General features: G+C 42.2%; 1 protein-coding gene across 1 annotated transcript in view; it reads left to right on the top strand.

Annotated features, from left to right (window-relative positions):
- Positions 1-267: 267 nt before the first annotated feature.
- LOC135529696 (succinate--CoA ligase [GDP-forming] subunit beta, mitochondrial-like) overlaps positions 268-12,488 on the top strand; it is a 117,966-nt gene continuing 105,745 nt past the window's right edge. The window contains exon 1 of the mRNA XM_064958292.1: positions 268-378. Coding sequence (XP_064814364.1) covers positions 295-378 — 84 coding nt within the window. The 5' untranslated portion in view covers positions 268-294. The remainder of the gene's footprint in view (positions 379-12,488) is intronic.

The raw sequence follows: 12,488 nt of genomic DNA, 5'->3' as shown, positions 1-12,488 counted from the left end.
AGCATTTCGCTACACTCGCAATAACATCTGCTAACCATTGTATGTGACCAATAAAATTTGATTTTGCATATCTAAATATTCATATTGTCAATTTCCTAATATTCACTTTTTTCATATATTTTATCGTTGAAATGTTACATTTCTGTTTAACGACTGGTACAGAGGCACAATACATTGGCAAGTCAGGCAGATTGTCGTGGCGAAAATGTGGTTTTTATTGTAACGCCCACTTCCGCCAGCCTTCCTATCAGCGGTCAGATTGCGCGCACGCGGTCTTTCTCTTTCCCCGTCAACATGGCGGCATCCATGGCATCACAGGCTGTAGCAAGAGGTTTACACGGAGCAAGTGCTAAGTACTTATTTCTTGACAAATTCAAGGTACTGACATCATTTAAAATGTTGACAATAGGCTTTTCATTACGCTTTTACTGTCACTGAGAACTCACCAAACTCGCTGCTGTAGCCAGAACTGACGGATCAAAGTTGAGAAACAGCTCGCTGTTGTAACAGTCCATTATTACCTAACCATCGATGCAATTGAAATGAGATATCTTAAAACGAAACATATTTCCATGGAAGACAACTGTTGTTAGAACACTAGAGCACTGTCAGTAGACTTTAGTCACGAGCATCATGCATGCATTCTAGCCATTGTTGTACTGCACATAGTGATTTGAGTATCAAGTTTAATTGACAATAGTATAGAACTGCTGAATAATGAGGTTATTTGTGTGGCAGACAGCATTTTATTTGCAAGGTTGACCAACTAAAAATAATTAAATCGAGGTGCCTCAAATGAATTAAACTGTTATGTGATATTGATTGACCTTTGTTTTTCCCTGGGTAACTCACTATTCTACCTTTGACCCCAATTGACTTAAATGCTTCTATAGCGGTTAATAGTAATGTCAGCTTTCAAGATGGGGTAATGGTGCAAAGGTTGTTTCCTATTTGTACTTTAAACAGAATGTATGTAGATAAAGTGTCCCTGTTTGACTGATTGTTGCGAACTAGATTTTTTTCCCCCAGTTGCAACTTCAGTCAGGTCACTCGTTTATAATACACTTTGTTAGATGAATCAGAATATTTTTACATTTGGTGGATACGTTTTCTAAGAATACAAAATAGTAACGTGTTAGGCCATGAGATTGCAGAACAGCATGTCAATCAGCACACTAAGGGCAACCAGATTGAAACAAGTTGCATCATATGTACTCAACCTAGCATAGATTGATAGATTGTCGGTGCCTCTTAGCCTAGGCTAGTTGGACTTTTGGAGTCTCCTATGTTGACTTCTTCTCTTGTGCTTTTGCACTTTGTGCATCATCACATATGTTTTCAGAGTTATCGCAGTTTGTCAGTGACATTTGGGGATAGAGAATAACTTGGGAGTGGATGAGGCTTGATGTCTTTGTTTACTATATTCAGACCTCACTAATATAGATTCACACAATTATTCCAGCAGTGTTATGAAGTTGTGAGGAATACGTTTTTGAAAGGAGGATGGGCTATTTGTGGCCACAGTTTGAAGGTGGCTGAGTGCGTCATAGCAGTGACCCAGGGGAATAGTCCTATCTCCTATTGATAGATACAGAAGGCTATATTGATGTAGCTCAATATAGGCCTAGTTCTGCAGTCTAATTCTTCTTTCTTCTAATATTAATTAACCTGAAATAGCTGTGTATGTGTTTTTCAAGTAGCCCAGCCTAATTAACCTTACTAAATGATGGAGTCAATTAGCTATCATCAGAGTTTATTGCTAAAGCATCATTGCTGTTATGATCATTGTCATTAGCGTTATTGCCCTTTATCTACAGGTGAGATATATGGGGGGCACAGTTGACCTAATACCTACTTTTACCCACAGTATAGGCTAGCATCTGTCTGAAGCCCCAAACAGTTACTGAATCACTTACCATCCCACGACTAGGCTAACACGAACGGCACTCTCCTCGCAAGCGCAGTAGACAGACCACCAACATGGGTACTTGCTGCTTGAAAATCTAGTTTGGTATTCTGTGTATAGTGCTAAGTAAGCATATATTTTCATCTCGTTGGTACTGCATAATGAGACATAGCCTAGCTTTAGTACCTAGGAACTAGCTTCATCTATCAGGAAGAAGGCTTGGGATAATGAGAAGGCACACACTGCCAAGTTGTCTTAAATTGCACATCTTTATATTTTCTTAAAAGTTAAACATTTTGAAGATGATGCAAGCAACCTTAGTTTCCATGGTGTGTGTGTGATAAATTAGGTATTGGAGAAGGGCTATTCTCTAGTAACAGAGTGATGCTGAGACACTTGAAAATGTATGTCAAACTAAAACCAATGATTGCAAAGTTAAACAAACCATACAACTCTATGCACAAGGACTACATTTACCAATTTCCACAACAATTTACAAACACATTTAGGCATACTTGAAAAGCGGTGCACATGCAAAGTTTGTAACAGAATGATCGTTGGCACTGTCACTCTGTTTCCAAACTTTGCATCTGTAATGTAAAGTAAATGTGTTTTTGTACAATTTTCTATGGAAATTGTTAAAGCGTCTTTGTGCATAGTTGTATGGTTTGTTTAACCTTTTCGATTGCATATCATTAGATAGATGATCTTTTGGCAGATCTATTGTGGTATTTTCTGTTACCCTGGTGTTATTGACAACACCACCATGCCTAACTCTTGATGAAGCAGAGCTCAGCCATTTTCACCCATCTGGGCTAGAATACAATCTGGAGATGTTAAAAATGTCCCTCTGATTCAGGGGTTAAAACGCCCCCAGCCTCTTCTTGTGTTCAGACTCGAGGTCGACCGATTAATCAGAATGGCCGATTAATTAGGGCAGATTTAAAGTTTTCATAACAATCGGAAATCTGTATTTTTGGACACCGATTTAGCTGATTTTATTATTATTATTTTTTTACACCTTTATTGAACTAGGCAAGTCAGTTAAGAACACATTCTTATTTTCATTCTTATTTTCAATGACGGCCTAGGAACGGTGGGTTAACTGCCTCGTTCAGGGGCAGAAAGACAGATTTTTACCTTGTCAGCTCGGGGATTCAATATTGCAACCTTATGGTTAACCAGTCCAACGCACCAACCACCTGCCTCACATTGCACTCCACGAAGAGCCTCATCTTATAAAAAACAATCAATCAATCTTAATCACTAGTTAACTACACATGGTTAATTATATTACTAGTTTATCTAGCGTGTCCTGCGTTGCATATGATTGATGCAACGCAGGGGGTTGATTTACCAAAAGCGCATTTGCGAAAAAAAGCACAATCGTTGGATGACTGTACCTAACCATAAACACCAATGCCCTTTTTTAAATCAATACACAGAAGTATATATTTTTAAACCTGCATATTTAGCTAAAATAAATCCAGGTTAGCAGGCAATATTAACCAGGTGAAATTGTGTCACTTCTCTTGCGTTCATTGCACGCAGAGTCAGGGTTTGGGCCGCCTGGCTCGTTGCGAACTAATTTGCCAGAATTTTACGTAATTATGACATAACATTGAAGGTTGTATAATGTAACAGCAATATTTAGACTGAGGGATGCCACCCTTTAGATAAAATACCGAACGGTTCCGTATTTCACTGAAATAATAAACTTTTTCTTTTCGAAATGATAGTTTCCGGATTCGACCATATTAATGACCAAAGGCTCATATTTCTGTGTGTTATTATGTTATAATTAAGTTTATGATTTGATATTTGATAGAGCAGTCTGACTGAGCGGTGGTAGGCAGCAGCAGGCTCGTCAGCATTCATTCAAATACCACGTTCGTGCGTTTTGCCAGCAGCTCTTCCCTGTGCTTCAAGCATTGAGCTGTTTATGACTTCAAGCCTATCAACTCCCGAGATTAGGCTGGTGTAACCGATGTGAAATGGCTAGCGGGGTGCGCGCTAATAGCGTTTCAAACGTCACTCGGTCTGAGACTTGGAGTAGTTGCTCCCCTTGGAAGGGCCGCGGATTTTGTGGAGTGTTGGGTAACGATGCTTCGAGGGTGGCTGTTGTCGATATGTTCCCGGTTCGAGTCCAGGTAGGGGTGAGGAGTGGGACGGAAGCTATACTGTTACACTGGCAATACTAAAGTGCTTATAAGAACATCCAATAGTCAAAGGTATATGATATAGAGAGAAATAGTCATGTAAATACTACAACCTAAAACCTCTTACCTGGGAATATTGAATACTCATGTTAAAAGGAACCACCAGCTTTCATATGTTCTCGTGTTCTGAGCAAGGAACTTAAATGTTAGCTTTTTTACATGGCACATATTGCACTTTTACTTTCTTCTCCAACACTTTGTTTTTGCTTTATTTTAACCAAATTGAACATGTTTCATTATTTATTTGAGGCTAAATGGATTTATATTGATGTATTTATTATATTAAGTTAAAATAAGTGTTCATTCAGTATTGTTGTAATTTTCATTATTACAAATAAATAAAAAGAATCGGCCGATTTAATCGGTATCAACTTTTTTTTGGTCCTCCAATAATCGGTATCGGCGTTGAAAAATCATAATCGGTCGACCTCTAGTTCAGACTTCATCTACGTGCAATCTGCAGGAGCCTGGACATCTGCCAGCGTTCCAAACAATTGATTGTTTTAGTCTGTGATGGAACACATTGACTTCAGCACCACTTCTCTCCCCCAGTGGTAAACTCATGCAGAACTTCTAATCTAAGTTTTCTGGCTACAGCACCTGGTGTTGACACCCTCTCTCGCTCTCTTTTATGAGCCCAAGGGATAAGAGTAACAATCCAGGGTGCTGTTGTCTGTGGCACAGTATCAGAGCCCATGCAGGATGACTGACTGACTGGCAGGTAGTGTCACAATGGAGTCTCATCGGCTATGACAGTTGTCCGCTCCATAGGGAATTACATTTAAGATGATTTGTCAATAACAATGCGCAAGAAATCGCAATATTTCAGATGGATGGTGTATGAGGGAGAGAGAGGGGTAGATTGTTTTTTTCTCATGAATCAAATCTCCTGAATTCTTGTCTGCACAGTGAGATAATCCTCCAGCTGTTTTTCACTGTCGCCTCACCGTGCTGAATTTGTAAACATTTGCCACGTTCTTTAAGGTGTCACAGCTCTCTGGCCCCGTAGTGCTGCAACCCAGCGTCAGTTTGAGTAGGAAACGGCAGGGAGAAAGGAGCTCAATGAGAGACCATCCTGAATATTTTAGTGGGGGGTTGGGGACTGCGACGACTGGTTGCTGGAACTTCAAACGCCAGGCGGCTTCCCCATCTGTCTACAGCAAGAACACATTTACATTTCCTCCCAGCGAGGGATACAGTACAGTTAGCTATAACTGGATTTGAATATCATTTCGCCAAGGTTAATAGCCATTTCTGTAGCTCATAAGAGGTGTTTAGGCTTTTTCAATAATTTAGAAGGGCTGCGATCATTCTGAATTTGGCAGCCTGCAAAGCAAGAATGTACGGTAATGAATGAATGCACGCACACATCAACCCAGTCAATTCAGTTATTTGGGAGATGCTGGGAAATGGCAGCAGTTAAAATGGAAGGGTGAAGAGCAATATTGTAAACACATTTTAAGGTTATAGGCTACTGTAGGGCATTGACCTTGACCTAACCTATGTAACCCAGGTCCTGCACAAATCATTCCAGTGTGAGATGGAGCATCTTTTTTAAATTTTTACCTTTATTTAACTGGGAAAGTCAGTTAAGAACAAATTCTTATTTTCAATGACGGCCTAGGAACAGTGGGTTAACTGCCTGTTCAGGGGCAGAACGACAGATTTGTACCTTGTCAGCTTGGGGGTATGAACTTGCAACCTTCCGGTTACTAGGCCTACAGTCTAACCACTAGGCTATCTACACCTTCCTCCTCACTCTTATCTTCCCTCTAGAACTGACACCTGCAATTATGTGTCCCTATGAAGTCTCTTATTAGCTATGATAATGGCTAACTGTCCTATCTGTGGAGACCCAGAGACTTGGGTTTGTTCTCCAGCTAAGCCTGTCTGCAGCTAATTAAGCCCTGTTGTCCCTCACATTGCAGATGAAACAAATCTCAATGATCTAAATCCTGTAGCCATGCTCCACTGCTCCTGCCTCCTCTTCCTTCCCCACTCTACCACAGCACTGCTCCTGTCTCCTTTTCCTTCCCCTCTCTACCACAGCACTGCTCCTGCCTCCTCTTACTTCCCTTCTCTACCACAGCACTGCTCCTGCCTCCTTTTCCTTCTCCTCTCTACCACAGCACTGCTCCTGCCTCCTTTTCCTCCCCCTCTCTACCACAGCACTGCTCCTGCCTCCTTTTCCTTCTCCTCTCTACCACAGCACTGCTCCTGCCTCCTTTTCCTTCCCCTCTTTATCACAGCACTGCTCCTGCCTCCTTTTCCTTCCCCTTTTCCTCTCTACCACAGCACTGCTCCTGCCTCCTTTTCCTTCCCCTCTTTACCACAGCACTGCCTCCTGCCTCCTTTTTTCCTTCCCCTCTTTATCACAGCACTGCTCCTGCATCCTTTTCCTTCCCCTCTCTACCACAGCACTGCTCCTGCCTCCTTTTCCTTCCCCTCTTTACCACAGCACTGCTCCTGCCTCCTTTTCCTTCCCCTCCACAGCACTGCTCCCACAGCACTGCTCCTGCCTCCTCTTCCTTCCCCTCTCTACCACAGCACTGCTCCTGCCTCCTTTTCCTTCCCCTCTTTACCACAGCACTGCTCCTGCCTCCTTTTCCTTCCCCTCTCTACCACAGCACTGCTCCTGCCTCCTTTTCCTTCCCCTCTTTACCACAGCACTGCTCCTGCCTCCTTTTCCTTCCCCTCTTTACCACAGCACTGCTCCTGCCTCCTTTTCCTTCCCCTCTCTACCACAGCACTGCTCCTGCCTCCTTTTCCTTCCCCTCTTTATCACAGCACTGCTCCTGCCTCCTCTTCCTTCTCCTCTCTACCACAGCACTGCTCCTGCCTCCTCTTCCTTCTCCTCTCTACCACAGCACTGCTCCTGCCTCCTTTTCCTTCCCCTCTTTATCACAGCACTGCTCCTGCCTCCTTTTCCTTCTCCTCTCTACCACAGCACTGCTCCTGCCTCCTCTTCCTTCCCCTCTCTACCACAGCACTGCTCCTGCCTCCTCTTCCTTCCCCTCTTTACCACAGCACTGCTCCTGCCTCCTTTTCCTTCTCCTCTCTACCACAGCACTGCTCCTGCCTCCTTTTCCTTCCCCTCTCTACCACAGCACTGCTTCTGCCTCCTTTTCCTTCCCCTCTCTACCACAGCACTGCTCCTGCCTCCTCTTCCTTCTCCTGTCTACCACAGCCCTGCTCCTGCCTCCTCTTACTTCCCTTCTCTACCACAGCACTGCTCCTGCCTCCTCTCTACCACCGCACTGTTCCCATCCCAAACAGGCTGACGTCATGGTTTGCGCCTAATGGAGCCTCCTCCAGGTGTCCTCTAACTCCCCTAATGGCCGGGACATGACCTTGACTTCCTCTACAGCTCTCAAGAAAAGGGTAGGAGGCAAGGATGAGAAAGTGAGAGAGAATCACCACTGTCCTATCAGTTTTGGCTTAAAACAGGAACACTTCCCTGAGAATTTCAAATCGATTCCATCATCACCCTATTGGAGGGGTGTGTGTGTGTGTGTGTGTCAACACCTAATTAGTCCATTAATTTGAAGACTTTTTTTTCTGAATAAATCCTTATCTGCATTAGGCTCCTAATGCTTCATCGTGCATGATATTACTACATGGTTGGTTTTATGTGGGGATTTACAGATTATTCACATTGGCCTGTTTATGCTGCAAATTCAAATCATTCAGCCTTTCTGCTCTCCATTTCCTTAAGTGTAGGTTATGTGTTGTCGCCGTCACTGCTAACTAGCATGCAGTGGCTGTCTAATTGCAATACAGCTCATCTTTATGAGTCAGAACTCACATCAAACTGCCTCCTCATTAGCTGGAAAACATTTACCTACAATCAGGACACGCAGTGATTTTTATAACAAGTCAGTGCAGTGTCTACCCACGTGTCTACCCACGTGTCTACCCACGTTTCGGGCTCTGCTCTTGTAAATGGATCAGGATTCTAATCCCCTTTAACTCTACCCGGATGGTTAGCTAAACGGAGGCAAAGGGCCCGAGTTCAAAACCTGAATAGGAACCAATCAATTACGTACAATTGGCAAACTGGCAATGTGTTAATTTCTTAAACATTTTGATAATGCCCCTTAGGAGAATTCCAGTTAATTAACTCGGAGGCCATCCGTTGGTGCTAATTAGCCAGAGTAATTTCAAAGGGTTAGGGCCTGGCCATGACTAGTAATGAGGATTTTAACCCTGGGAGACGTCTGGGGACGCCACTGTATTAGAAGAGATTCAGAGCTGTATACACATCCTCTGTAAGCTGTCTGGCTGGCTCTATATCCGGTTCAGAAGAGGAGAGAGACTAGCATGATATAGTACAACTTTATCAGGTGTTTTTGTTAAACAAAGATTTAAAAACATGAATGACTATGCACTTTTTGTGTAGCATGTAGAGCAGGTGTTGAACAAAGTAGTGTGGCTGAAGGCAGAGTTGTACATTTTGGTGTGACCTCTTTCAGTGGACATGAATGGAAACATTAAATCAAAATCCTGTTCTCTAAAGACCATTTAGTTGCAAGATGTCCTTCTCACACCTCTCATTAGGTGTTGTGTTTTGGCTATAGCCTACTGTACTAAATAACATTTACATTTAAATGTAAATGTTATCCAGTACAGTAGCATAACATCTCTTCCCTTCACCTGAAAATATTGTCATTTAGGAGGCCTTGAAAGTGTTAATCATTTCAAAGTGTATTTGTTTTATTTAAATAAAGCCTTGACTAGACTCCCATAAGCTTCTCTTCCTATTCCCAAAACTATGCTGGATCCATACAGATTTGCTCATGAATATGTTTGTTAAAAAATGTGTATTCCCTTGTGGTTGAAAGCAGCTGCGTTTTTTTTTTGTTTTCTGCAAGGGCTCTTATCAGAATCAATCCCCTATCGACATATTGAGTTATTCGGTCTCTGTGCTCCTAATGGAGGGGCACTATGTCCAGCCTCTGAGACATGCTAATGATGATAGCCTTCCCTGAGAGGGTTAGAGGACAGGGCCATTGAAGGGCCATGTTCATTCTTCTTTTCTGCTTTAATGCAGCCGTTGGCCCTTAATGGAGCATGCCAGAGGCTTTTTTTATTCATACATCAAAAAGTTAAACATAACCACTCCATGAAATAATACCTCTAGATTTGGCATCTGAAGAGTGAATGAGTGAGGATGTTGGTCTCTGTCCAGGTGTCCTAATAAAGTATTGATTTTCCTCTCTGCCGTTTGCACGGGCTCTTCACCCCATCCATCAACAGAGTTCTGTTCTAGAAATGTCCTGTTGTGTTGTGTGTCTGGGAGCGTTCCTTCAGTTCATGTAGGATTTCCCTCCCCTCAATCAAAGCATGGCCTAAAATAGGGAAATAGCTTAGGCCTAGCCTACTTCATGAGATGTAGCCTACTTGACAAGGCCTTAAGGCCATTTTGTGGATGAGACAGTGATGTGAGCCATCAGGGGAGTGCTTCTGTTCTATGTAGTAGGCCTAAAATATACACGGAGTATACTAAACATTAGGAACACCTTCCTCATATTGAGTTGCACTCAGCATGGACTCTACAAGGTGTCCAAAGTGTTCTACAGGGATGCTGGCCCATGTTGACTCATGCTTCTCCTAGTTGTGTGAAGTTGGCAGGATGTCCTTTGGGTGGTGGACCATTCTTGATACACACGGGAAACTGTTGAGTGTGAAAAACCCAGCAGCGTTGCAGTTCTTGACCCAAACCGGTGCGCCTGGCACTTACTACCATACCCCATTTAAAGGCACTTAAATATTTTGTCGTGCCCATTCATCCTCTGAATGACACTCATACACAATACCTGTCTCAGGGCTTGACCATCTTTATTTTACCAGTCTCCTCCCCTTCATCTACACTGATTGTAGTGGATTTAAGTGACACCAATAAGGGATCATAGCTTGCACCTGGTCAGTCTGACATGGAAAAGCTGGTGGTGTTAATGTTTATACTCAGTGTACAGTACTGTATATCTTATGGCAGGTGTACCCAATTACTTATGCGTGTTTCTGTGTTAGCCGAATTGGACTAGCAAGCTCTACAGTGTGATGAGGCTGACTCAGAATAGGTCTCCTGTTAGTAACATCCTACTTTCTAAGTAATGATACTTCTGCATGACATTGTTCCTAGCTCACAAAAAAACAGAGTTTGCTAAACCACTGTCATTTTGTACCACTTGAAAGTCAGAGCTGAGGGTGCTTCTGAGTCTGCTGAATGCCATATGCCAGTTCTGAGGTAGGAGCAGTGTGCTTGCTGCCCTGGCTCTGTCCTTTTACGCCACTCCTTGGTGGAGCATCTGCGACACTGCACAATTTAATGCAGCTGCTGCCACAGCACTGTCCTCTGCTCTCTTCCTTTGTATGGGGACAGACAGGAACTCTGTGTGCTTTACAGAGAGGAGCCGTATGGACCGCTGCAACACATGCTTCACTCAGCACATTCGGGTTCTTTATGCATTTGTTTTTGGTTAATTATATTCATTTTTGAATGTCAGTTTATTTTAATGACTTTGGTAACTTACAGTATGCCTTGTTGCATTTTTCCCCTTCGTGTTGTGGCAAAATGACGAGCATATGGCCTAGGCCCATATTATATTCATTCCCTTTTAGGCTTTATATTCAGGTCATTTGATTGGCTGTTTGATGGTCGAGGATCATTTATTGATATTCTAGTAGTCAAAAGATTGTAAAAAAAAAAAAGACTGAAAAATAAGTTCTTGCCTGTATATTGGGGTAGGCTATGAGCCTAAAGTAAAAATGGCTCATCTCTGTATCTTGAAGTGCTTTGCTCTGACATTTTGTGATCACTGGCTGAATGTCAAGATTTTAGCTGTAAGCCTGTTGAAAGAAAAAATCTCCCTCACAGAATATTGTGGTCTTTACCAATAAAAGTACTTTTTGCTATCGCTTGAACTTGGTGGCCAGATCTTTGGCTGTACAATTTCTCATACATTGGTGTGAAGACCAGTGTTGATGGTCAGACAGGGACAGTGTTTGATAAATATACCAGCAAGGTGGAATTATTTTGTGACATAGGTTTAGGCTAATCTCTTGTGGAAAAACTAATTGATCTAATACCAGCATAAAATAAAACAACAAAACACAAGAAGCCCTATAGGCTATGTTAATGGAGACCTGTGAAGTGTCTAGTCACTGCCCGGCTATAGCCTATTGAGTAAAGACTGAGAGGAGAGAGCACTAAATGTGTTCACTGATGCATACCCTCTGAGGTGAACTCTCTCAAGATCTCATTTCCAGTGACAGTTATAGCCTTTCATGTTTTATGGTTCTACCACTCAGGAACATGTCCTTTTTTCACTTTCACAATGAATGAGACCTTGGCCATGTCTGAATACCCATACTAGCTTACTGCATACTACTTACCCATCGTACGTACCGTTTAGTGAAAAGTGTGAGATGTCTTTAAACTCTGAATAGAATAGGAATGGATTTATAGGCCTACTCAGGCTGGTTATAGGCAGACTATCGCATACAACCTATACCATAGCCCATCTATCCTATATGAAAAGGACTTGGTTCCATTTCATCATATTTATTAGTGAAACCAAAATTAACTAACATACTCTACCAGTTAAAGTTTGAACACACCTACTCATTTGAGGGTTTTTCTTTATTTTTACTAGTTTCTTCATTGTAGAATAATAGTGAAGACATCAAAACGACGACATAACACGTAAGGAATTCTGTAGTAAACAAAAGTGTTAAACACATTTTTATTTGAGATTCTTCAAAGTAGCCAGCCTTTGCCTTGATGACAGCTTTGCACACTCTTGGCATTCTCTCAACCAGCTTCAGGAGGTAGTCACTTGGAATGTTGTTCAATTAACCTAAAAGTTAATTTGTGGAATTCCTTTCCTTCTTCATGCGTTTGAGCCAATCAGTTGTGTTGTGACAAGGTAGGGTTGGTATACAGAAGATAGTCCTATTTGGTAAAAGACCAAGTTCATATTATGGAAAGAAATGCTCAAATAAGCAAAGAGAAACGACAATCCATCGTTACTTTAAAACATGAAGTTGAGTCGCAAAAACCATCAAGTGCTATGATGAAACTGGCTCTCATGAGGACTGCCACAGGAATTGAAGACCCAGAGTTACCTCTGCTGCAGAGGATAAGTTCATTAGAGTTACCAGCCTCAGATTGCAGCCCAAATAAATGCTTCGCAGAGTTCAAGTAACAGACACATCTCGACATCAACTGTTCAGAAGAGACAGCTTGAATCAGGCCTTCATGGTCAAATTTCTGCAAAGAAACCACGACTGAAGGACATCAATATTAAATAGAGACTTGCTTGGGTCAAGAAGCACAAGCAATGGACATTAGACTGGTGGAA

Source organism: Oncorhynchus masou, chromosome 5 (genome assembly GCF_036934945.1).
Source record: "Oncorhynchus masou masou isolate Uvic2021 chromosome 5, UVic_Omas_1.1, whole genome shotgun sequence".
In the NCBI taxonomy this organism is placed as follows: Eukaryota; Metazoa; Chordata; class Actinopteri; order Salmoniformes; family Salmonidae; genus Oncorhynchus; species Oncorhynchus masou.
Note: the sequence above shows the minus strand (reverse complement) of the source record. Positions and strands in the feature narration are given on the sequence as shown.